General features: G+C 39.3%; 1 protein-coding gene across 3 annotated transcripts in view; it reads right to left on the bottom strand.

The window, feature by feature from the left end:
* mef2ca (myocyte enhancer factor 2ca) overlaps nucleotides 1-24,774 on the bottom strand; it is a 30,223-nt gene extending 5,449 nt beyond the window's left edge. For 2 of the 3 annotated variants that reach the window (XM_056736194.1, XM_056736196.1), the window contains exons 1-5: nucleotides 20,667-20,949; nucleotides 13,130-13,325; nucleotides 9,980-10,183; nucleotides 2,404-2,544; nucleotides 1,023-1,200 (exon numbers count right to left, since the gene is read on the bottom strand). In XM_056736194.1, coding sequence (XP_056592172.1) covers nucleotides 1,023-1,200; nucleotides 2,404-2,544; nucleotides 9,980-10,183; nucleotides 13,130-13,183 — 577 coding nt within the window. In that variant the 5' untranslated portion in view covers nucleotides 13,184-13,325; nucleotides 20,667-20,949. Of the gene's footprint in view, nucleotides 1-1,022; nucleotides 1,201-2,403; nucleotides 2,545-9,979; nucleotides 10,184-13,129; nucleotides 13,326-20,666; nucleotides 20,950-21,364; nucleotides 21,465-24,564 lie in introns of those variants that run through there. The other variant, XM_056736195.1, reaches the window with a different exon arrangement.
* Nucleotides 24,775-25,155: the final 381 nt, after the last annotated feature.

Below are 25,155 nucleotides of genomic sequence, written 5' to 3'. Positions count from 1 at the left end.
CACTCATACACTGACAGACAGACACGCACACACACACACACACACACTGACAGACAGACGCACACACACTCTCTCTCTCACACACACACACAAACACACACAATGACAGCAGACACACACACTCACTCACACACACACACACACACAATGACAGCAGACACACACACTCACTCACACACACACGTACATCATGGACTCTTGTTTCTGAAATCCTAACAAAAATTCTGTCAAAATCATTCATTTATTTAATCAGTAATAATGTTTCAGATGTGAAGTCTATGATGATTTTATTTCTGGCTTTTTATATCCTGAATACACACACAAATGTTGAATTATAATTTCAATCATTTCTTCTGACGCAAATATTCTTCACAGACACGTTTTTCTTCTTGCTAAACAAGACCATTATTACAGCAGCTTAAGCATCAACAACATAGAAAATCTAAACTAAATGTATGTTATACTCGCAGAATAAACATGGATGCGGTGTATTATTCAATATAGTTGTAAGTGTATGAATGAGATCTTTTCTTCATATTTGTTCTGCGTCTGGAGCGGGAACATGACTATAAAATCTATACATTGAACATTTAAAAATAAAGAATGTAGAAGCACCAACAGACATCCGTCTAGAACTAAAACGCATTTTAAGCAGCTTGAATAAATGAAATGAAACCCATAAAGTGTGTGTAGTTACAGAAACGCCCATGAAGAGTTTGCAGGAATATAATGTGTCTGGATAAATCCAGAGCTGACCGCATCTCCGGCCGAGGAAACCTCCACCACAAACACAGCACCAGAGTTAAAAAAGGAAAAAGTGCTCGTCTTTATATACGCAGCCTAAACTCCCGAGTGTTTATATTAGCAACCGCCTGAAAGAAATATTTGAGTGTACAGTATGTAAAGACGTTTGAATCCACGTGAGGTGTGTTTGGATGTGTTGGTGGTCCTCTGCTGATGCAAGTGTGGAAATGAAGATTGTCTCACACTGTGTGGAGTGACGGGGCGGGGGGGCTCAGTACCTGCACTCGGGGGCCGGTGGCTCAATCCAGGAGACATGCTGTTCCTCTGAAGGGATGGGTGGGCCAGAGGCAGCATGTTGGGGTTACCCAGAGACGCTCCGGGGTGATTGTAGATCAGACTGTTGGGGTTGCTTCCAGGGATTGAGACGGGCATGTCGTAACTAGAGGGGGGGATCGCCTGGAAAACAAAATGCATGAAAATCAACGGTCATTTCCGAGAAGATGTCAAGCTTACCATGACACAAATTGAGTTTTGACTTTACTATCGACACAGATAGCAAACACCCATGTGAGGTCTCTCTTCAAGTTTAAAAAACATGTGTTTTATTTTTAGTGCATGATTTTTCATCCTCAATTTCAGGATGGACACCTTCAGAAGTTTATGTTCCTCTTAAACACATGAAATGAATATAAAATAACTACTTGATGTTCAATGAAGAGCCATCACTTCTCCATTCATTGGGTATTATTGCTTCAGGATTGTGCTTTTTATCTTACAGAAATCCTACAAAGTTTATCATCTCCCATAAACCGCATCCATTTTATGTCACATCCATAACACATGTTTATTTCCCTTTTTTAAATATATTAGACTGACATTTTCTGATGTTGAGACTCTATACACAAGGGTTCAGTCAAATATAAACAAATGCTTCAGTATATTGGTAACAAACAGCTTGAAGAGCTTGAAACCTTCTCCCTGAAACACTTATTAATAGTAATAATCTGATCACAACACTTCGACAGTTAGACAGATATCTCTAGTGTAGATGCCATGAGAGAAAACATGCAATAATATCATGTGTTCTATAGATTTCATAACTTCATTCTTTTTCTTATTTATATTCTGTTTTTCCTCATAATCGCTTCTATGATGTGTAAAAGATCTGCAACAATCCAAAGCACTTTAAATAAAATGAATTAATTTGAGTATGACATAAGTCCACATATACTGCTTATAGATATGAAGAGTTTGGTTCCAAAATGAGATACTTTTTTTGAAAATCACGTTTTTTATTGTGCATTTCTTTTACTATCATTCAAACTTCAGTTGGTTTGTTTTGATTTAAGACATAATAACTCAAAATATACAGCTAACTAACACAATAGAAACATGTTAACAATAAAAAACATGCTTTTTGATGTATGTATTTCATATATATTCCTAGTTATGCTGTGTTGTTAACTCTTCGATCTTAATTTCTAAGTCTTGAATTTTTTGATTTCTTCTCTTTTTAGTCTTGGAAGTATTGAATTTTTAACACAAACCGCGAGTACTGAGCACTTCACAACATTTCGTATTGTGTTTGATTTCTATTGTCATTCTATTTAGACTTTCATTCACGTTTCACACAACCAGAGTTGAGCACATGACACTTACACACAGTCTCTGTCTGCTGATCATCAGGTCAATGTCTTCGTTGATTTTGCGATATTTGTCCTCAGATTCTGGACTGTGGCCTGAATCTTCAGCATCGATGTCAGGACTATCACAGCCGTTGAGACCTTTTTTCCTCAGCGTCTGAAACAAACACACAAACTACAGTCACAACCTGAAACAGGTCACACTTCTGTTGACAGTGAGGTGTAATCTCCTCTTTGACCGCACGAGGGCGACACTGAAAAACAAATCAAACTTTTCCTGCCATTCAATTTGAATCTGTCATTCCAGCGCTGCTTTTCATTGCTTGTTTTTAGGAGAGTGATTTTAACCTCAAATGTTTGCATTTATGGAGACAAACAGTTCAATAAAATAATGTATATGATAGACATGCATATATGATCTCCAGTCACTTCAGTCATTCAAGAGATGTGCACCTGTCAGGGACTTTGCACCTGTCCAACAAATCTCCTGAGCTCAGGGGGAGGAGCCGTGGCGTCGGCCAATCACAGCCCTGAACCCAAGGGATGGCCGTAGAAGGCTATTTTCTGCAGCTTGGAAACGCTACACCGTGCACCCTCATCATGCTGTCTGGGGGTCTCTGAGACCTCTAGTTCACCGTCCGCACGATGCTTTTAGCAACATGACTTGATCGCCTGACATCAGCGGACCAAACATTCAGACCAGCACAGACCGCTTCAGACCAAGAGTACCTTCTCGCCAAATCTTCTCTTGGAGAGCAATGAAATAAATATACATTTTTCTGAAATGTGTGTGTGACGTGTGTGTTGCAGCGCGAGCTCTAATCATCTGTAGAAGAAGAGAGAACAGAAGAGAGGAGAGACAGCTCTAAGTCTTCTCAACTCTATGGAGGTTTGCTCCTAATTAAACCACAGCTTCATATCGTCTCCCTCATGACGGAGACGCATGCATGTAGACGCAGCGTCCTATTTAGCACACTACGCAGTAACCTTCAGCTGAGGAATGATGATGTCGGCGGACGGCAGGTGTTAAGTGTGGACAGCTGAGACTGCAGCCGAGACCTTTAACTGCCGGCAGCTGACGGAGGGACGGAGCGATGTCACCTCGTACTATGGGTGGTCTCTCCTCACCTCACACTTTAAACAAGGGCAAAGATGAAGAGTCACACACACCAAACCAGCTCGTTCATTTCTCATTAACGGCTCAACGTTGTCTCTGATGTTTTTCATAAAATGCTTTCATATGAAACACATGACACCATTGTTGACGTACAGTTACCCTCACAAAATGATGAATGCCTTTAGTTTACTTTATGGTTCAAGTATACTTTATGTAGTATGTACTATAGTGGCAGACTTGTAAGTGTCCTTCTTTAACTCTACTTTGGATGAAAAGGCTTTTACGTTTATAAAGTGTACTTTAAGTGTAATGGTCGAACACTTTGATCTCAATACTGTGTCCACTATGAGAAATACCATCAAAACATACAAATAATTCATAAAAATAAAAGAAGAATGCGTGGGTGAATGCGTGAATACGCTTGTGAGTGTGTGTGTGTGTGTGTGTAAAGTTGTTGGTTTATCTTTGTGAGTCATAAACTGAGCGTGACAGATGTGTGGAACAGAACAAAATCCAAAACACAGAAACATCACAGAATCAGTCCAAAAGTAGTTGATAAAGTCAGAAAAAGAAAAACTACAATAAAATGTAAAGCAGAAAAAGGCGAGTGTGAGTTTATGAGAAGCATCTGGATCGGGGTGGAAAACGAATGCCGCACTGATTTTGTGCAGAAAGTCCAGGTTTTGGGTGATCCCTCCGTTCCTGTGGCGGGTCACATGGTCAACGTGTGGCACAGTCTGAGCGCCTCCAGGGCTCCTCTACGCCAGCTGCTCCGACCACAGCAGCTGGCCAACGTTTGGAAAATGCCACACTGGGGACTTCTGGGTAATTTACCTCCTTTGATGCTCTCAGTACCCTATAATATGGAATCAAAGACCCTCTCTTTTACTGCCACGAGTCGAGCGATGTGTGTTTGGTATTAAACACGGCAGAGAGTGTAATTACCACGGGGAGCACATCCCCGGCACTCTCTCCAAACCGGCACGCTGGATATCCAACCCGACCGCGGGGAAGCGGAAGAGCGTTTCCAAACTGGGTCGAGGTGAAAAAGGGAACGTTCTGTATTCTCTGGTGCTTTGATTGTCGACACATCTCCATCTCTCGTGCTTCACAGATGATGTCAGACTGTTTTGACAGAATCTCTCCTGACTTCTGAAACACTGAACGTCTCTTTGACGAATATTCTAGAGTGATCTTTGGCCAATAGTTCATGGATCACAACTCAACACACAATTACACAGAATGACACATAATCCGGCTCGGCTGTGTGCAAGTTCAAATTTCCTGTTCATTCAAATTCAATTAAATGTTGACCTAAAATTTATTGAAAAAAATTAAATGCTGAAGTTTAAAGCAGGAAAATTATAATAATAAACAAAAACTAAAATAAAAATGAATAAATATTTTATAGCAACATACCAACAACCAATAAATTTAGAAATTGACAAAATCACCAACCAACATTGCTAAAACTTTATCTTAAATTAATCCAAAATAAAAACTAATTTAAAATATTAATAAAACTAAAATAAAAACTATAATAGTCGTCTTTCATGTAATAACTAAGACCAGAATGTGTGAACACAAATGTTCAAAATGACATTTGTCAATATAACCGGAACATTAAAAACACTTCTGTTGGGATCAAATCAAATGTAAACATTGAAATAATTAAAAAACTTTAGAAAATAAGAAAGTGAAAGAAGTTTAAGCACTAAAATGACTAGGGGAAAATAAATAAAAAATAAACCAAAACTCAAATAGAAATAGAATAAAAACATGATATAAAAAAACAAATATATAAAGGGATAAAATGAATAAATAATTATTGAGATGACAATAAATATAAAGGCCAATATTAAAAGCAAGTATTAACACGACACTAAAAAATGTAAACAAAGTGTAAAGTTTGTTTCTGGACAAAAAAATTAAATAAAAAAAGTCCATCACTAAAAAGCCCAAATGTGGGACTGAAATCTGGAAAAACTAAAAAAAAACAATCAGTGACTGATATTCATCTTTTTGTTTTCTGTCTCCTGTGGCCAATATTATACATCTGAATCAATTTCTTCCAGGGTGTTTAGTTGTAAATAATCACACAATACAGCACGCAAGCATTTCATCATGTGTTATCATTCAAGGGATCATGTGATCACTCAACACGCATGAACTGAGCTTTGTTGCAGTCCACTATAACTCATGGTCAATTATTGGAGATGTTTTAAACACAAAGCTCCTCAGCGTCTATAATAAAGACCAGACTGAAGTGTCCCGACGCCACCCGTGAGAAATAAATCTGTATCTATCCATCGATGAGCAGCTTTGGTCTTCTCCACCACTTATCAAAGGACACATATTTCAACCTGAGAAACTTCAGCTCTTCACAGTAAAGTCGACTCGGGTCTCGGAAAACCTGACTCACGCAACAAGGTTCAGATTAATGTTGGAATGTAAAAGCGCCCTGTGATGTCGTTCAATGGAGGAGAAAGAAAACAGGGCGATAAATACTGCGTTTGAGACTTTAGGCATGAGCGCATCAGAACAATGACCTCAAATGTGGGCTGAGGTCACCGCACGCTTGAATTTCACACCGTGTTTTCAAGTTTACATAGCTGAACAGATGGAGGCCGATACGAGCGTGTGTGGAGACAAGTCACGAAATCTAAAGAACTCTCGGTTTCTTCTCTTAAAAGTCTGAAACGTCTAATGCGTTTGATTTGAAGAACACATCTGTCTGTGAGAGAGAGAGAGAGAGAGAGAGAGAGCAGGCGGGCGTTCCCTCTCTCTCTTTCTCCAGTACTCCACACGCCTATTCTTCTCAATTTTCTTTGGCACGGCTGGCGGACCACAGCTATTTTTAGATGTGCCGCTTTCTATTTTTAGTAAACTACCGCTTTTCAGGCATTTAACGGGGAGGGATCACAGGAAAATCACAAAGGCTTGGAACGGAGAGGGGGGTCTGGCACACAAGTTGGGCGTCTGCTCCTCGTTTCAGCAGCTCTGAGAACCGGGACGGAGAACGGAAAAGGGCCAGCGAGGTAAAGAATGTGAAAATCGTATAAATAACCACACGTCTCGGGCCGAGAGAGCAAAACACAACACGTTGAGGCAGTACACTCCAGTTAACCCCTTTGTGAAGCAGAAGGCCGAACAAAGACGTCTCTATCGGGTGAAATTCCTGCCCAGACGAACGGCGTACGGCGTTGACTTCTTTACAGCTTCTTTCTTACATCGTTCTACACATATCAGATATCTCACACTTTAGTTTCTTGTCTTTCTAGAAGACTTTCTCACATTTAACAAAACAATTTATTTGCCCATGGAATGATTTATTCCATACATTGATTTACGTGTTAAGAATCATTATGAAATAAACCCATCGGGTGATACGGGACCTCAGGAATATTTAGTGACCTTCTGTATTGTTTATCTCTATGCAAGGGTTTTTAGATAAAATATATAACATACATACGCACATAACTATATACGCACACATTTATAACATATACATAAATGTGTGCGTATATAGTATGAAAGGCTTTAGGGTGTTAAGAGTCCTGGCGGATTCATGATGTTGTGACTGTGTTGTAAGAGGTATAAACCCAACAAATCTGATTGACAGTTTGAATCTGTCAATCATCATCAATGCTCATCTGAAAAGTAGATTAAGAGTTTCTGCCATCACCTCCCTAACGAAAACAACATTCATTCATGCATGTTTCTTTTAAACTAAAGCTTTGGACGTATATTTTCTACGTCAGTCTTTAACTTTATTTGAACTGCACGGAAAAACACTTTTGTGTGCAACTGTTACACTTAAAGCATATTTACAAGTAGTGCTGCTAGATAATGACAAAAATCATAATCCAGATTAATTTGTCCAATATTGAGATCCTGATTATTTAACACGATAACTTATTACCTTAAAGAACAACAAAGAAAACTCAAAAACTTGCCTTTTATACTGAGAATTAAAAAAATATAAATATGTAAAAAGTGTGCTTTATATAAGGTCAGATCAAATTTATAAATATATATATAATGTAGTGGGTTTATACCACAAGAAAAGAGAGGATCCATGCCAAATGGAATTCGACACAATAATTGTTTTACCTCGATTATTTAGTTTTTCTAATTGTTGAAGGCCAAATTTGACGATTACGATTCATTTTCAATGAATTGCACAGCCCTATTTACAAGTACACTTTATTAAACTAAAGGGGGTCAATTTCATTCAAAGTAGTCTTGAAATAGTACACTTACAAATACGTTAATACTAGTGCTTACTAGATAAAGTATTCTTAAAAATATACTTGAACTCTGCTTAAGAATACTTAAAATAGTATGCTTGAAGTACACTTGTTTGCACATTCGTTTCCATACAATTTGAGAAAAGGTGGACACTGAAAATGATGAAACTGCATTTAAATACTCTGTCATAAACATAGATGAAGACATAATGTCAAATCTGGGAATTGCAGGCGGGGAAGAAACGAAACATTGAAGCGCTGAAGAATGTGATGACATGTAAGTACATGAAGAGAAATGATTCTGAGGCGTACGGCCAGTTTATAAAGTATCAAATGCTGTCGGCGTGTTTTCTCTGAGGTTTGTGTGGGTGAAATGCGCCGAAGGTCAGTCGCCATACGAGACGCGGCTTTCCTCCATCACCTTAACAACATCACATCTGACCGTCAGTAACATTGGTCGTCTCGTGGAGAAATCATGAGACGACATGTGTGTGTGTGTGCTGTGGACTTTAGGATTACGAGGGGCGTTTTCAGATTAGGCTAATCGAGGAAACAGGATTAAACTCGCCGGCTTGGCAGGGAGTCGGATGTTTCTCCGCTCATGAGGCCAGTCACGCCGTTCTCATCTCAGCTAAGCCTGACCTCAGGGTCACGCGTGTAACGCATGTGTCAACATCACACCCGGCCCACAAAACCCTGTGTTCAAATGACATTCTATGACCCCGCCGGTACCGCTGGATCTCAACCTGAACCAGTTTCTTTCTTCAGCCGAACACACAAGAAGATATTTTGAAGAATGTTGATAAGCAAACACTGGACTCCATTGACACCCACTGTATGAACACATTTCTCAGAATATCTTCTTTTGTGTTCGGCTGAAGAGAGTGTGTCAAACGCAAGACAGAGAATAGATGCTGACAGGACTGTGTCACTTTAAATATCTTGACGTCATCTCAAGTCCCCGTAAGAGAAACGCTGATGTGTTAGGTTGTTTCTCGTCTTGTTTTTTCTTCGTGTTGAGAGAGTTTGTTTGTGTGGCACCGTCAGGCTCCTAACACAAGTCAATGGACGTCTCTCTGTGTTTTTCCTGGATCAGGGACTTTTCCAGGGAACATATTTTCCCACTGCTCCCACAGGGAGCGTCATGGCCCTTCATGCGTGTGGGGTGGGAAACCTTCAAGTCCTCTCTTCCCTGTGAGAGTCTGCTGTTTCTCAAAGTCAGGGGTGCACTGATCTGAGATCAGCTTCAGGGTTCGGCTCTTCTGATCAGTTTTACCTGACGCAGTGAGAAAGATGTCGAGTCTCAGTGCCGAGCACCTGACGAGTGACTTAAGCCTGTTGTGTAACACGGCTCTGACGGATAAACGCTAAAGTCTTCATCCCTTCATCCCATCATCATCAACATCTGTCGTAACAATCGTTTCAACACGCTTCAGACCACCAAACTCACACCTCACGCTCTCCTCATGTGTTCTTGTGTATTTCAGCACGTTTATTTCCAACGCATTTTTGCCAAACCCTGATAGACAATCTGTCTTTGAAACAAACGCCATCCCTTACGAACATTCACCACGGTTTTACTATAGTAAAAGGTGTCTTTCACAGCGATGCCATAGAAGAACCGTCACTCAAATAGTCTTTAAAGATTCATCTCTTTCTTACCTTTCATTAATCAGAACCTGTTTTCGCACAAAGAACATTTTGTGGAACAGAATGTTAAAGGATCTTTATGGAACCAGTTAGATAAACAAAGGTTCTTCTATGCCAGGGGTTTTCAAACGTTATGATGACAAGGACCCCCAAATATGATTGACCCTTTGTGAGGGACCCCTTTTATAAAATACATATCAATCTTTATTTTGTCTGTGTAAAGAAACGTTTAAAAATGTATAAATAGCAAATATGATATATTATAAAGACAACATTGTTTCTAAACCTAAATAGGAACTATAGAAAGAAAAACTCACTAGAAAGATTCAAATAGAAACAAATCTGGAAACTACACATAGCACAAAAAGCAGATAAACACTGTGGACTTTTATCGTTTTTCTGGGGGACCACTTGCAACCTTCTGGAGGCCCCCTGGGGGCCCCGGACCCCAGTTTGAAACCCCCTGTACTATGCCTTCGGGAAGCACCATTATTTTTAAGAAAGTACTCATGTTTTTTGGGGGTCTTTTTCCGTCGTTCTTGACTGAATTAGTGTGACGGCAAAGAGAAACTCACCTCCACAATATCAGAATTGGTCCGACTCTCGTGGGGCTCGTTGTACTCGGTGTATTTCAGCAGAACTTTGTCCATATCAGTGCTGGCGTACTGGAAGAGTTTATTAGTGCTGTTGAAAATGATGAGAGCGATCTCACAGTCGCACAGAACGCTCAGCTCGTACGCCTTCTTCATCAGTCCAAACTTTCTCTTGGTGAACGTAACCTGAAGAAACAACCAGAGGATGTGACATGTCACTCGAGGACTAAATGTGACATTACAAGAAATGATTTATGATACTTGTGTTATTCTTTTGTTTCCCTTTTGAAGCTTCGCTCAACATTATGTGACATCATATAGAATAACATGAGTGTGAGTTCATTTAGACCAGTGGGTCTTAAACTTTTTTGGCTTAAGTACCCTTTTTTAGTACAGTTATTATATCTGATGCCCCGAGCAGGTTTATTGCTTATAAACATTTCTGTATGGTACGCAACTGTGTAAATCTCTTAAGTATTAGGCATAACAGTGAAAAGTAAATCAGTGTTTTTCAGTTCTTGAAAAGTTCATCGTGATCATAAAAAAAGACAGACATTATTTTGTGCCCAGACACTGATCCCGGGTCTCAATAAATAACTCTTATAAATTTAAATGCGTTTAAAATGTATGAATTTATTTTTAATGCATATGTGTGTACTCCTTATTTCATGTAAAAATACTATAATCATAATCTATTGATTTATTGATTTTCATTATTTATTCCTAAATGTCAGTTTCTCTCACATACCCCCTGTAGTACCGCGTACCCCCATTTGGGAACCAGTGATTTGGACTGAATGAGATAACTCCGTTTAAAACTTTTCAAAAATCTTTTTTTGTGTGTACTCCAACTACTGTCAATCAAACTGCAATTGATTTGTTTTGTTTAACACAGCTAACTTACATAATTAAACACAATAAAAACATGATTTTTTTAAATAAGAGTTATCTCATTTTGGAACCAAACTCTTCATATGTTTATGTATATGTTTTTAGCAGATGACTAGCCTCGTGTATACTTTGTGATTATTGTTAAGTGTCCATATGAAACACAGGATAGTTCGGCAGATTCCTCTGGTTGGAGACTATCAGGTCTCTGCGTGCCATGCTAAATTTAGATGGGTGAGTTGAAGGTGAAATTCTGCCCGGCGCGCTTCACAAACGACAGAGACTGTGTGTCAGAGTTCACCGACATCACCTGTAGACCCGCCGGCGGACTCACACGTTTCATTTACACACCACTGTTTCCCAAAGACACCATTTAAACCCTCACCGAACAATCTGTCCATCTGTGATGAAACCGAGAGACGGACGGACATCTGGGCTCTATAAAAACTCTGCTGGACACCTGCCCGAAATACTCAGAAATCTCACATCAAACTGCATTCAGAACTTTTTATTGCACTTTTAGAGATTTAATGGAGTTTTCATTTATGCCTCGTTTTGACCTTTCTCTCGGATGCTTCTCTTATGAGTGCGTTTACACGATTAAAAAAATCACATCGCGTTTGTGTAAAGTTTCATTATTATAATCAATTTTATTTTATTATTACTATAGTAACTGTCATATAGCCATGGTCGATCTAATCTGTTCTAAAGATTTATGAAATGCAACTTTAAGTCGATTTAAAATCGCTTGTAAAGCTCTTTTGATTTAACTTCATTTAAGGCAGCTTTTAACGTTTTATCTCAAAGTAGGTCGATTTTAAACATCTGTGAATCATGGCTTTATGATGAGATCTTATTGGTGGTTTGTGTGCACATGCAGAAGACACGCGTGTTCTTCAGGCGTCATGTGCTCCATCACAAACAAACTCCAGCAGGAGCATCTTCTCACTTCTACTGCTGTGCACGCTGACTCTCTCACCTCCACGTGATTAACATCACACACACACACACACACACACACACACACACAGAACGACAGATGTCTTACACATGCTCACTGACACACACCCACACACACACACAAGAAGAAATCATTGGCCTTTCACACACTGCATGTGCTCAACTTTACATCTCTGACTCAGACAGAAGTGTGTGTGTGTGTGTGTGTGCGTGTGTGTGTGTGCGTGTGTGTGTGTGCGTGTGTGTTTCCTACAAGCTTCTGCTGTGCAGTTTAACTCTGATGTGTCTTCTGCAAATCTTGCACACACTGGATGTAAAGGACTGGAGGTGATTAAGAGTCCAGCGGTGGGTTAAGACGTCTAACATGAAGAATACATACGAGCACGGGAAAGGGGGCGGGGGGGTCAGGAAACACATTTGAGATCATTTCCTGTCATAACAGGAAGTGTCCAATGGTTTCCCCTCAACAATGGCTTTGCTTTGGCTTCCGGCCCTGCGCTGGTCAATGGGGGGGTCTGAGGTCATTTATCCTGATGTCCACTTAAACACAGAGGCATCATTCAGAACCGAAGAATAACATGCAGAACACATTTTACAACAAATAAACTCACTTCTTAAAGAGACACGCGCGCACATATTAAACTCAAATATTTAACCACCTCGTCTTATTGAGAACTAACAGTCTGACTTTTTTTTCATCGTTTCCCTTTTGATGTGGTTGTAGGTTTCCAGAAACCCATGTGAGGTCAGGACACGCAACAGAAGACTAAAAGTAGAGAAGTTGATGAATGAAATAATCCCCTCACGCTAGAGTTCGATCAGTCATGTACATGTACAAGTTCTACGGCTCTGTTTCAATCTCGCAACGCATTTTAATCGCAGTTAAAAACCGCTGTTATGATGGTGTTAGCAGCAGACTTCATTTGGAGATATTGGTTTTATAATTAAAAAATGACTCGCATTACCTTTGATGAGGAATCATGTGTGAGGATTTAAAACATATGTTCACAAGCACACATGGAAGCACAACATACATGAGCAACACTGAACACAGCCGCTGCAGGGTGAGAATTCACCTTGTGAGAGTCTTGTGACGCTGTCGTCACATCAGAACACACTTCCTTAAGTGATGCATACACTGTGTGTGTGTGCGTGTGTGTGTGTTTCTGCATATGGGTGTGTTCGTATGGGTGTGTGCGCCCGTGTGGGTGTGTGTGTGTATACAATAATACATTTTTGTGAATTGATAATCCCCTTCTTTCCCATAAGATATCATGTCTTTACCTGTCTGTTGCGTTCATCCATTATCCTCGCGATCTGAATCTTTTTTCTCCCCATTTTATCGGTCTGGTTTTCCTTCCTATTTCAATAGTATGGTATACTCGACTCCTTCCTCTCTCTCTCTCTCTCTCTCTCTCTCTCTCTCTGATCCTCAATGCAGTGCTCGTTCCTCTTATTTCAGAGACTCTGGCATTCGTTCCTGAACAGAGAAGACACATAGAGACAGATTTTGTCAGACAAACGTGTGATTACTCTCAGTGGGAATAAGAGGTGAACTAAAATCAAAACTTTCCGGAAAACAGAACAGAACGATGACACATTTGTTTCATACATGCTTTTATAAATGCTGATATTTGTCTTATTTTGCAGTAGAAAACAAAAACATCTCATTAGTATCTCAATGATTTTTCCAAGACATCAATGAGATTAAAAGGTGAAGAAATTGAGAAACTTTTTCTTAAGTCTCATGTGTGTGTCAGATACTTCTCATGAGGAGAAAAGGTGACACAGATGTCATGAGAGATTGAGAAGAAATGTAACAATGTCTCAAACTGAGCTCAGATTTGTGTCGTCTGCAATCAAATATCTATAAGATCTGGATATCATCATTTCTCATCACATTTACTCAAATCCAGACATTCATTACACTCTCATTAGATTCTCTTTTCATTTCAACACTTTTAGGAGAAACATCTGAGACTCTGAAACTGAGAACTTAGTTTTTCATGGTGGATGTAGTGAGTGTTTAAACACAATCTTTTTATGTTTTTTTAGGTCCGATCTCTTTAGAGAAGTAATGTCTCATGAAACATACGCACAAGGAAATAAAAGTAAAAGGTTAACTCACGATGCAAATGAGAGAAAAAGTCCATGTGGTCAGAAGAAGAGACACACACACACTTCAAACGCTGGAGTTCAGCTTTACTGTGGTCAACATGTGACCTCACGATTCTGCTTAAAATCGACTGATAAAAGCCTGAGATATGTGAAGAGTTTATGGAGGAGAGATGAGAGAAACAGACGACCGTCAGATGAGGAAGTTACAGGAATGTTCATTTGAATTTGAAAAGCACCACTGAATGCTAAAAGCATCACAAGGCTCCTCTCGGCTTCGCTGATGATCACACTTTACCAAAGAAATGGAGACTTGCAGTAAATCTAAATCACTCGAGAGCAAACACAGTTTCTGCTTGCTTTCTGCATGGAAAGAAGTCAGTTTCATAATCGAGTTAACGCTTAAATGAATCCAATTATGGCCTTGTACATGCTCAAGATGTTGCGTGTGCCGTCTCACGGTGAGCTACACGTTACCGTTGTTTAAGCTGTTCAGGACATGTAATCCGATAAAGCCAGACTCAAGCATCACTTCAATGATGTGTGCTGAAGTCAGAAGCATCTACACGAGACCATGAGGATTTAAAAACCAGAAGTACTGTAGTCATAGAAGTTCAAACAACTCAAGAAGGAACTGAAGAATATATGGACATTTGATTAAGTTGTGCATCATTTAGTTTAAGTGAAATGAAATGCTGTTTCTCCACAATCCACAAACCGTATAAAAACCACACAAACATTTCAACTTAAAGACTTACACATGAATAACGGTCAGACAATCTTGAGAATTAAGTATATGTACAATATATAGTGTATTTAGAATATGAACATTAAATCTTTTCAGATGTGTTCAGTTCTAAAATGTGTTTCGTAGCTTAAATGCACCATGAAAAAAAGTTTGCGAATGATAAATGAATAAAACAAATGAAAAGCTTTAAGAAAATTAATAAAAAACAACATTAAATTAACGAAAGAAGACTTCGGTTCCAAAATGAGTTTTTTTTTTTTTTTTAAATCATCTTTTTTAAATGTTTAAATGTTTTTTATTGTGCATTCCAATTCATATCAATCCAAATGCAGTTAGTTTGGTTTGATTTAAGCCATAATAGCAAAAACATACAGGCAACTAATACAATAAAACATGATCTTTGATTTCTCTTTGGAACCAAACTCTATAAATGAACTAAAACTAAATAAAGTAATACAATAATAAAAATGTTTAACAAATTTTAAATAATAATAAATCTTGATAAATAAATAAATACCACTTAGAACATTAATGTAAGTCATTTATTAGTCAAAAAATAAAATAAATGAAATCTCTTTTTTCAATATATAACGTGATTATTTAAATGTACAGTGAATGGCGAGTTATTTCAGTGATGTGATGTGATGTCAGACGCTGTCTCATGAGGGGTTTTCAGACGGGAGTTTTCAGGTAAAAGCCCAGAGGAACTGGACATGCAGAGACAGAGAGAGTGGCTCAGAGGTCAGAGATGATGGCGTGTTTACCCATGTGACGGAAAGATAAAGACGTAGAGACGGGGAGGAGCACACGTCTCCTGAGAGTAACGTGCAACATTAAGCCACTTTGTTAATCTGCCGCCTCTCCCCGGGACAACAGGAGAGGACAGATACCTCCTCACCCCGAGAAGAGCGGCACGGTGCCACGGAAATAAAACAGCACTGAGATAACACCTAGATAGGGTTGAGACAGTCTCCGGGGGGCCATCACATCCCCGGACAACATCCAGCCCGGGTAGAAGACTATCACCACACCTCGCCGGCACGATCTGAGCAAGCGAAACATTTAACAACCTCTAAAAAGCCGATATTAAAAATGACAAATAACTGCATTATGAAAGTCACGCAACACGATTAATACTGGAGCCTGAACAACTTCATTATCACTATCTGTCAGGGCATCTGAAGACGTGCCAGGCAACGGAGGAGCTTGTCAGAGCACGTCGAAGCAGATCCCGACAGACCCCCGAGGTGACAGACGACTCACTCGCCAACTTCAAGAAGGAAGTCACTCTTCACAAACAACAACCAGCAGCTCGCACAGATGGACATAATGACGGGAACTCTTCACAGACGCTCTCATGGAAGGAAGTGACATCACACATGCTACTCAAAGCAGTAAATGGGAAGTTCGGTGATAAAACCGCAGCAAAAAATCATCTTGCATTTAATGTGTGGCCATTTTATTTTCTGATCTTTAACAAGTAACATCTTCATTCTGCACAACACGAAAGAAGATATTTTAAAAACACTCCATTGACTTACATCACTGTTGGTTCAACTTTAAAAAATAAGTTACCTGGTTGCCTTAAAGTTAATTCAGCTTAACTAGAAATGCATTACATTAACTAATATTTTTAAGTTGAATTAACTTAAAATTTTAAGGCAACCTATTCTTAAGTTGAAAAAAACTTTTATAGTGATATGAACAAAAAAAGCATCAAGACATTTCTCAAAATATCTTTGTTTGTGTTCGAATGAGTCACATACAGGTTTAAGGGTAAAGTTTTCATTCAAGTGCCAAAGTTTAATGCTTAAGATGAAGGGGTTTTGCAAGTCACACACATGTTTATAAGAACTACAGTCATAAAATGATCGAATATGTGACCTAACATGAGTTACTCAAAACCAAGCCCAAGCAGTCTTCATATCAATCATATTAAAAAGGTTGAAGAACACAAGTTCAGTCAGATCTACAGCGGATTTCTTCAGTCCAGGTCTTCAGTGTCTATCAAGCGAACGTCAGCCTCAACAGTCAAGAGACTTTATCAATCAGAGCTGGAATGGGGACAAGTGAAGCTCCGCCCACCCGTACCGCTCAAGGACAAAGAGGAGAAAGCATCTGTCTGTGCTGGACCTCTGGAGGTTACTGAATGAGACCAGATCCCAGACGCCCGCTTACATCCACACAACCTCACCCTGACACTGAGGCTCTAAAATGTGTCTTGTTTTCCAAATAAAATATCAAAACATCTATAAAACAATATCAATTTATTTAAAGGAATAGTTGAATGGAAAATGAAGTTCACTCTTCACTCGCCCTGATGAGAACAGATGCATATTGACGGTTTTTCAGTTGAAGACTTAATGATTTTATGATACGAGGCTTTTAATTTGATATTGTTGGCCATTGATCAAAAATGACACAAACATTTCAAATGTACAGTATTCGTATCTAAAACTTGTAAGAAAGTGACAAATCCTTCAACAGCCGCCTCACCTCAAGACATACAAAGTGATTTAATGAAACATTTATAAAATGTATTAAACAAATTGACATTCTTCTATGGTTCTATTCAGATATCTTTGCATCATAACAACACAAAAGAGATGAATTAAATGTTTGAATGTTTAAATTAAATAAAAACAAGCAGTGAGGTTAACTGATACACGTGTGTATGAAATGACACATTTTGCTTAGTTGTTTTTATTTGCATGGCTTCCTTTGCTGTGAATGTGTGTCACACAGCTGTGATGTGTGTGTGTGTGTGTGTGTGTGTGTGTAGCCCACAACCACAGTCAACTGAAACAGAAATGTGGCTGTCCACATTCTATAATATCACTTCTCTTTCATTATTTCAAATACACTACTTTTGTCATGAAGATCTTCTGCGCCAATATGAACAAAACAAATCTCTTCTCATTTATTCACTCTCATGTGGTCGTGGACCTGTGTCTTTCTTCAGCGGAACACAAAGGAAGATATTTAGAGAAATGTCTCAGTGCTTCTGTGTACGGTGGGAGTCAATGGAGTTCAGTGAATGAGTGACGTTTTATTTTGGGGTGATCTATCCCTTAAACGGCATGTGAGAAAGATAATAAAAATGTAACTTATATATAGATGATCTGAAATGTAACGTTGGGTCTTATTAAATCTTAGCACGTGTTCTGCTGTTAGATCTCTGTGATCGACACCCTGAAGTGTTTTTGTCAGAGCGCCGATGTTAAGAACAGATTTAGCCAGCTGGCAGATCTCAGGACAGAGGCTTTGCTCTCGTCTCGTGGCTCTCCGGGTTGCTGGCAACATGTGCGAGGGATGCTGGGAAGATCACGCTCACACACAGCAGGTGAGTGACCCAAAGAAACCAGACGGCCGTTTCACGAGCTGCTGTAACCTCGGCGGGCTCAGAAGGAGCACATGAAATAACAGCACCAGTCTTTTTCTTCTTAACTTAATTGGAGAGTTTTACTGATGACAGTTTTGATCCGTTCCTCCCCTCTCTTTCTCTACAAATCTAAATGTTTGATTTCATTTGTTCTGCGGTGTGTGTTCCGGCAGCGGGGGGCCGGGGGTCTGGATGTGGGCGTTCACAGCAGCATGGGAAAGAGCATGCGGGGAGGAAGTGACGTCGACACTCGGGAGTAAACCGGAACGATGGCGTTACCGCCCCCAGACTCCCCCTCCCTCCTCCAGACACACGGCGCAACCCAAAATAAATGATGAACTTCTTACCTCATACAAATAAAAACAGCTGCTGACATCAAAATAAAAACGAATCAGGGCTGTGGTGGGATCAGAGACCCCCAACAACAAGAACTGATATATTTTGATTTATGCAAAGCGCAGCGTGGAGAGACGGGTTACTTAAATTTACAAAACAAATATCACAAAAACTGCTCACGTTCAGTGGATGGCGTTCAGAAGCACAACTTGTGTTTGTGTCAGCCGATCATGATCAGAGGGACTTCTGTGACACGTCAGGAGGTCAGGAATGTCCACTTGTGTTATGACGGACACCTGGCTTGTGTTTGAAAACCGTCAGGAAACCGCACACATGCACATAGAGAAGAAGAGTCCACTGTCCCCATCACGCCAGGATTCCCGCAGACACTATATCTGTCGCTTCAGCTAACCTCACGTCAAACTACAAACCACTAAAAATATCACCTAACTAACACACGTCTGATTAAAGCTGAAGTACAGACCAGCGGCGTACAAAGAGTTCTCTGTGCAAAACCTTCAGACTGGAGGACGGAACGCGGTGACCGAAACCGTTCACATGAGTTAAGGCCGTCACACATCGAGTCTGAAATATCCGTCCGAAATTTATGCACGTTAAAAAATAAATACATGTTTTGTCAATCACGTCGACACAGCCTCTGACCGAAAAAACTGACCGATTTTCCGCATCCATAGCAAGCATTTTGAGAGGCGTTTTGAGAATTCAGAGACACCGAAAAAAACAGCAGCAAATACGAAAAAACTAAATGAAGAGCGTTGAGCCGTAATCATCTGCATTTGATAAGAGATGTTTGAGTTGATATTGAGATCTCCTATATCGACTTTTGATTGACAGACGAGACAAATCTGAGCTCACTTTGACACATCTTCAACATCTCTTCTCAATCTCTCATGACACATTTATGACTCTTTCTCTAAAGAGAAATATCTGAGACGCACGTGAGACTATATGAGTGAGATAATAATAGTGTTGGGTAAGAACTGGCTTTCTAAGGCCAGAATGGATGATGGACCAGTTGTTGTGTCTGTAGATAAACACAAACGGTTGTCGCGTACAAAAGAAAGCTCATTTTGAAGATTCGATCTGTCGTCTCAGTGATCAGAATTTCACTAAGTGGATTATGAAAAAAACTCTTGAAAGTGTCATGAAGGTCTGACCCGCACCCACACCACCAGACACAAGAACCGACACACTTACATCCGCTGGCACATTACAATACCACAATTTCAACTCGATTATGACAAACCAACAAAGACTCAGACATTTCACATCATCCACAAATCCACGACTGACTTAATATCTGTCGCACTTTCAGACAAATAAAAACCCAAGCTTTAGCATTTCTTCCCTGTGAAACACGACTGTTATCGTCATCTTTTAATTCACGCAATTCACTGTTAACTAACACACTCACACACCAGCTTCTGTTCATCAACTTGAAATGTGTGTGTCGTGCGAGCGAGTCTCTTCACAACCATCTCACCTCGCATTAAACTCCTTTAGTTCTTTTTAAAAAGTCATAAATTATTCCGAGCCGAGAGTCCTGGAGCGTCTACGACGTCAAATCCTGAAAGCCTGCAGAGTAAAACCTGTTTACTAACACAACCAGATGAAAGTTATAAAGTGGAGCTGGAAGTTCTTTCGATTTCTCAGTAGATTTTGGCCTTCGGTGTTGATATCGTAAGAGCCGTTTTCTCTTCTAAACCTATTCCAGTATGTCGCAGTTTCATGCCGGTGAAAGCTTGTTCTGAATATTGCAGGTTTAACTGAGCTTCAATAGGCATCGCTGTTAAATCAACATGTTTATGGCTCTCCGGTTACCGCAGCGGGGTATAAATAGAAAGTTTTTTTCACATAAATACAGCAATTGGAGTTATTGCTTTCTTGATGAGTGTTGAGACTGAACCACCATACGCAGCGTTGAGAAAATAAAATAAAACTGATGATATCCTGCGTTCCACACGGAAGAAATACAAGAGTACTCAGAAAGTGCACTTCTCATTTAAGACATTTGAGGTTTAGGAGAAAATGAACCAAGCTTACTGTAGTTAAACCATGGTGACCACAAATCCATGGTTTTGCTACTTTCAGTTTTGGTAGTTTAACTATGGTGTTTGTTGTAAAAGTGTGGACACACAAATAGTGATATACACTTTTACTGTAATAAAACTCCGGTGCGTATTGGTAAAGACAAATAAAAGTAGAGAATCGTGACTTACTCTGTTACGCATAAGTGTCTGACTGCACGCGCAAACACACGCAGCACCAGAAGTCCTCACGAGCTCTCCAAATCCAGGACCGCGTCAAACAGCTTCATGCGCGCGTCAACCTGAGAATGCGCGCACTAAACTCCGCGTCTTTCATCGGGTTTGACGCGTGGAACTGTGGGTGAAGCCGTCTTGGATGAAACGAAAGAAAAAGATCTCCAGGGTTCTAGATGACGTTCAGAGCTCTCCGCGCGATCCACACATGAGCATTTGTTCATCATACAAGAGAAAGAACGAGTCGCTCTCTCTCTCTCTCTCTCTTTCTGAAAGGGGCGGATCTAATGCGTACAGTAACCTCACACCCCGCGAGCGACGCGTTTATCGCAGAGCGCTCTGTTCCGTCGCGTCGCGTCGCGTCGGGTGTTAGGGCACGAGAGCTCCTAAATGATCTCTCCTTGTTTTAATGTTTAAAATGCGAAAACTCATTTGAGTTGCAAACTTTATTTCTCTCAAAAGCACTGACGCGCTTTTCTCTTCTAGTTTCTTACATAGCACCTTAAAAACATATCACGTTCCTTTAAAAATACCGCAGTGTACCTTAACATTTACTATAGTACATTTTGTTCAAAGTGAATAAAGATACATCATAATAAATCTTTATTTATTACCAAAAATAACTGTAGAAACGAAGAAATCGTTTTTGTTCTTACCAATCACTTGCTCTAAACCTTCTGTGTCAACTTTACAGTTTCTTCAGTGCTGTTTCATCTCCATCAAATGAGTGTCTGAGGCTTTCAGGCCGTTCGGCACCTAGAAAAATGAAATATTCATCAGATTATCAAATGCATTCATGGTCAGCTTTGGGGATATAAGTGGACGCGCGCGCGCTCGAGTGAGAGTGTTGAGACACGTGCTGCTGTTTGACTCATTACTGAAGACTAGCGGTGAGTTTGAGAATTACACATCATCACACTTCAGAGGCCTTGAGGTTTTTTTCAGCTGGAACTGAATCTATAAGTTTTCATCTAGATAAATGAACATTAGCCGTTCTGTCCAAGTCCAAGAAAGCTGTGATTGTTTGATTAGATGCAAACACGCTGAGCTCTACAGCGCTGACACCCACAAACTAACACGGGCCGGGCGGGCACCCTCGGGGGCTTTGTTTTCCATTGAGGAATTTCCCCTAATGTTGCCAACGGCGTATAAGAGTAAAACATCCAAAGTGAACTTAAGCATCACATTGAGTTCAATATAACTGCACTTTTAAAGTGTCTGTGAAGAATCTGGTAAATATTGTGATGTTGTTTTAAGCAGAAGAAAATCAACAGGAACCTGTTTTCTTGAGATCTGTTTTGAAGCAAACGGCAGATTTAATTTACTTTTAACATTTGAGGAGGGTGTGAATATTTTGAAGGTACCTAATTCTGTCATCACAAGATATGTTTGTAATGTAGAGGAACAGTCAAATCAGAAATAAACTTTTTATTCATTTTCCACACGTTGTGATGACAGAATTTCATGCTAAACAGCAGCAAAGTAATTTTAATTGCCTTTTTTACGTAACGGCAACACTTACAATTAATGTCCAATACCCACAGTATTCATAACATCTCTCTGATAAATAATTGTGCTCCCGTCAGAAATCCAGAAAACACATTTTCTATTTTGGTATCTTGTTTCACTACGTGAGGAGTTCTCAGACATTGTCTAAACTTGCTTTACAGACACATCGAGCTGTATTTCATGAGCCGGTGAGCTGTTACTCGTGCTGACATGTATGATTTTCAGCAATATAGATTACAGCAGTATACTGTCTCTTGTGACACCACATCACGCCAAGTAACAATATATTCAACTCTGTTTTTGAGCAGCTTATAAGCAAAAAACTGCATTAATAAATGAGAAATGAACTAAACCGAATAAAAAAAAAAATCTTTGCATAATTGGAATTAAAATATTAATGTTTGTTAAATTCATCCGTAATGCTAATGAGCCACATAGACTGTTATAAAAAAATTAACAAGTGAGAAGATAAAGCAATATAAAAATTATATTTAATAACAAATTGGACATTTTGAGGTGATCACATATCACACCTGTTGATACGTGCTAAATCTGTTAAAAAAAGTTTTTACAGAATCACCTTTTAAATTTTTGTTTAGTAAAGTAAAAAATTGTAGCTGTTAGTTGTTTACAACACACATTGTTTTTTCATTTCATCAGAAGTAGTGATTTTGGAGATATGAGGTTAGTGATATGCATATTAACATTATACAACCAGTGTTGGGTAAGTTACTCCAAAAAAGTTATTAAATACTAGTTATTGTAATAAGATAACTGTACAAATCACATTTTTTAAGTATTTCATTAGTTATAACTAATTACTTTATTTCAACCTTGATAAGAATTGATTCAAGGATAGACATGAAACGGCTGTTTTAATTAATTCTCTTAAAAAGTAATAAATAACTACATAAATTATTTTAATTAACTGACCAAAGTATACAAATAATTGTGAGAAGCATACATTAAGCATTCATTTTAAAGTTAGACTTATCATTTTGATGTCAATTCCACTATTTAATATATGTGACCCTGGACAACAAAACCAGTCTTATGGGTCAATTTTTTGAAATTGAGATTTTTACATCATATGAAAGAAGATTTCTAATGATGTACGAGTTGTTAGAATATGACGATATCTGACTGAGATACAACCGTTTAAAACTCATGAATCTGAGAGTGCAAAAAAATCTAAATATTGAGAAAATTGCCTTTGAAGTTGTGAATCAGAGGCGCTGTGACAGGACATCCACTCACAAAAATAAAGTTTTGATATTTAAGGTAGGAAATGTACAAAATATCTTCATGGAACGTGATCTTTACTTCATATACTAATGAGTTTTGGCATAAAAGAAAAATCAATAATTTTGACTCATTCAACGATTTTTGTCTTTTACTAAAAATGCTCCCGTGCTACTGAAGACTGGTTTTGTGCTCCAGGGTCACATATCACACAGTGTATTGTTGAATTACATCAGAAGTAACTGTAATTAAATTACAGAAAAAATAAGAGTAATCCCTTACTTTACTTCTTCAAGGAAAAAGTAATTCAATTACAGTAACTAATGACTTAGTAACTAGTTTCACCCAACACTGATTCATTTTGATAACTAAGACACACTTACAGAACAAACATGATATATCTGATTAAGGACCATATTAAAAAAAAGCATATTTCTGCATTGAAATTCAACATCAAACTGTAATTGTCAGTTCATCTCCTCATCTCATGTTTATAGAGTTGTATTATAAAGAATTAAACAACAGAAGAGCTGAAATCTTGAACACATAAGGAGAGCATTATCAGAGAAACTGACGCCGTAAGAAGAGAAGACTGAAGCTCTTGTGGGTTTTGTGGGCACCTCGGATGCCCTTCATTTCTCTTTCATTATATCAGACAGCCCTGACGGGGTCAGCAGCGTGTAATATCCACATTCATTCTGGTTTTAACACATACAGTATTCACACAGGCACTGGACGTTATTAAGATCGAACCTGTCTGACAGACAAAGTCCACACGTCAAATCACAGACAAAGATCTGTTTGTCTTCAAAGGAGCCGTAAACAAGCTTGACATAATATTAGCCAACGATGACCCGCTCGCCGCATTCATCTCTTAGACAAACATATCTATTTACGAAAGCAAACCGTGTCCCAAAACGAAGCCCACCTCTCTAAATCTGTATCTTTCTATTTCTATTCTCAGGTCCACATTCCCCAAGCGAGACGAACCGAAGCGTGGTGTCACGCCAGCGCTCGCGCTTCATGGACTTCGGTGCGCCGCGCATACGAGCCACTTTCTCCTCACCGACGCTTTTCACATTTGCACGGTTCTTTGATCACTCACCGGTCCTAGCTTTCTTCTCCAGGAAGGTGAACCCTTCAGCACCTGCTGCGGGTCAGTCTTGATAAAAAAAGAAAAGAAAAAGACGCAAAAGTGCGAAAAACGAGCAAAAGTCACAGAAATTCAAGCCAGACCAGCTGGCTTTGAGGAGAAACCCAAAATTGGGTTGCGTTGAGTTGGGATGTCGATCCACAGTGAAGAGAAATGTCATGCAAGCCCCAACCACACCCAACAAGGACATGCACACGCTCCAGGACACACACACACATGGACATGTCAGTGTGTGTGTGATCATTGAATGCAAGTGTCTGGCAGGCCTGTGTTCACCTGCTGCTGTCAGTCTGATGTATATTTAGATTAAAGTCATGCAGATCTCTGTTGGCCTTGGCAGAAGTGCTCAGGATTATTGCCCCTTTGACAAGATACTGCTGCTGCTTTACATGCAGATTCATTTTATTTCATGTTCAGCACGACAAGAGCACATTTGAGTGAATCCAACCAAAACATGTCTATTTCTACCACATACGTTTTGTGTCGTTCTGTTTCTGACTCGTGGTGATTTGATTTTTTAATACAAACTGTCACACAATAAAC

The sequence above is a fragment of the Triplophysa dalaica genome, chromosome 22 (assembly GCF_015846415.1).
Source record: "Triplophysa dalaica isolate WHDGS20190420 chromosome 22, ASM1584641v1, whole genome shotgun sequence".
NCBI lineage: Eukaryota > Metazoa > Chordata > Actinopteri > Cypriniformes > Nemacheilidae > Triplophysa > Triplophysa dalaica.
This window is presented reverse-complemented; position numbering and strand designations above follow the sequence as displayed.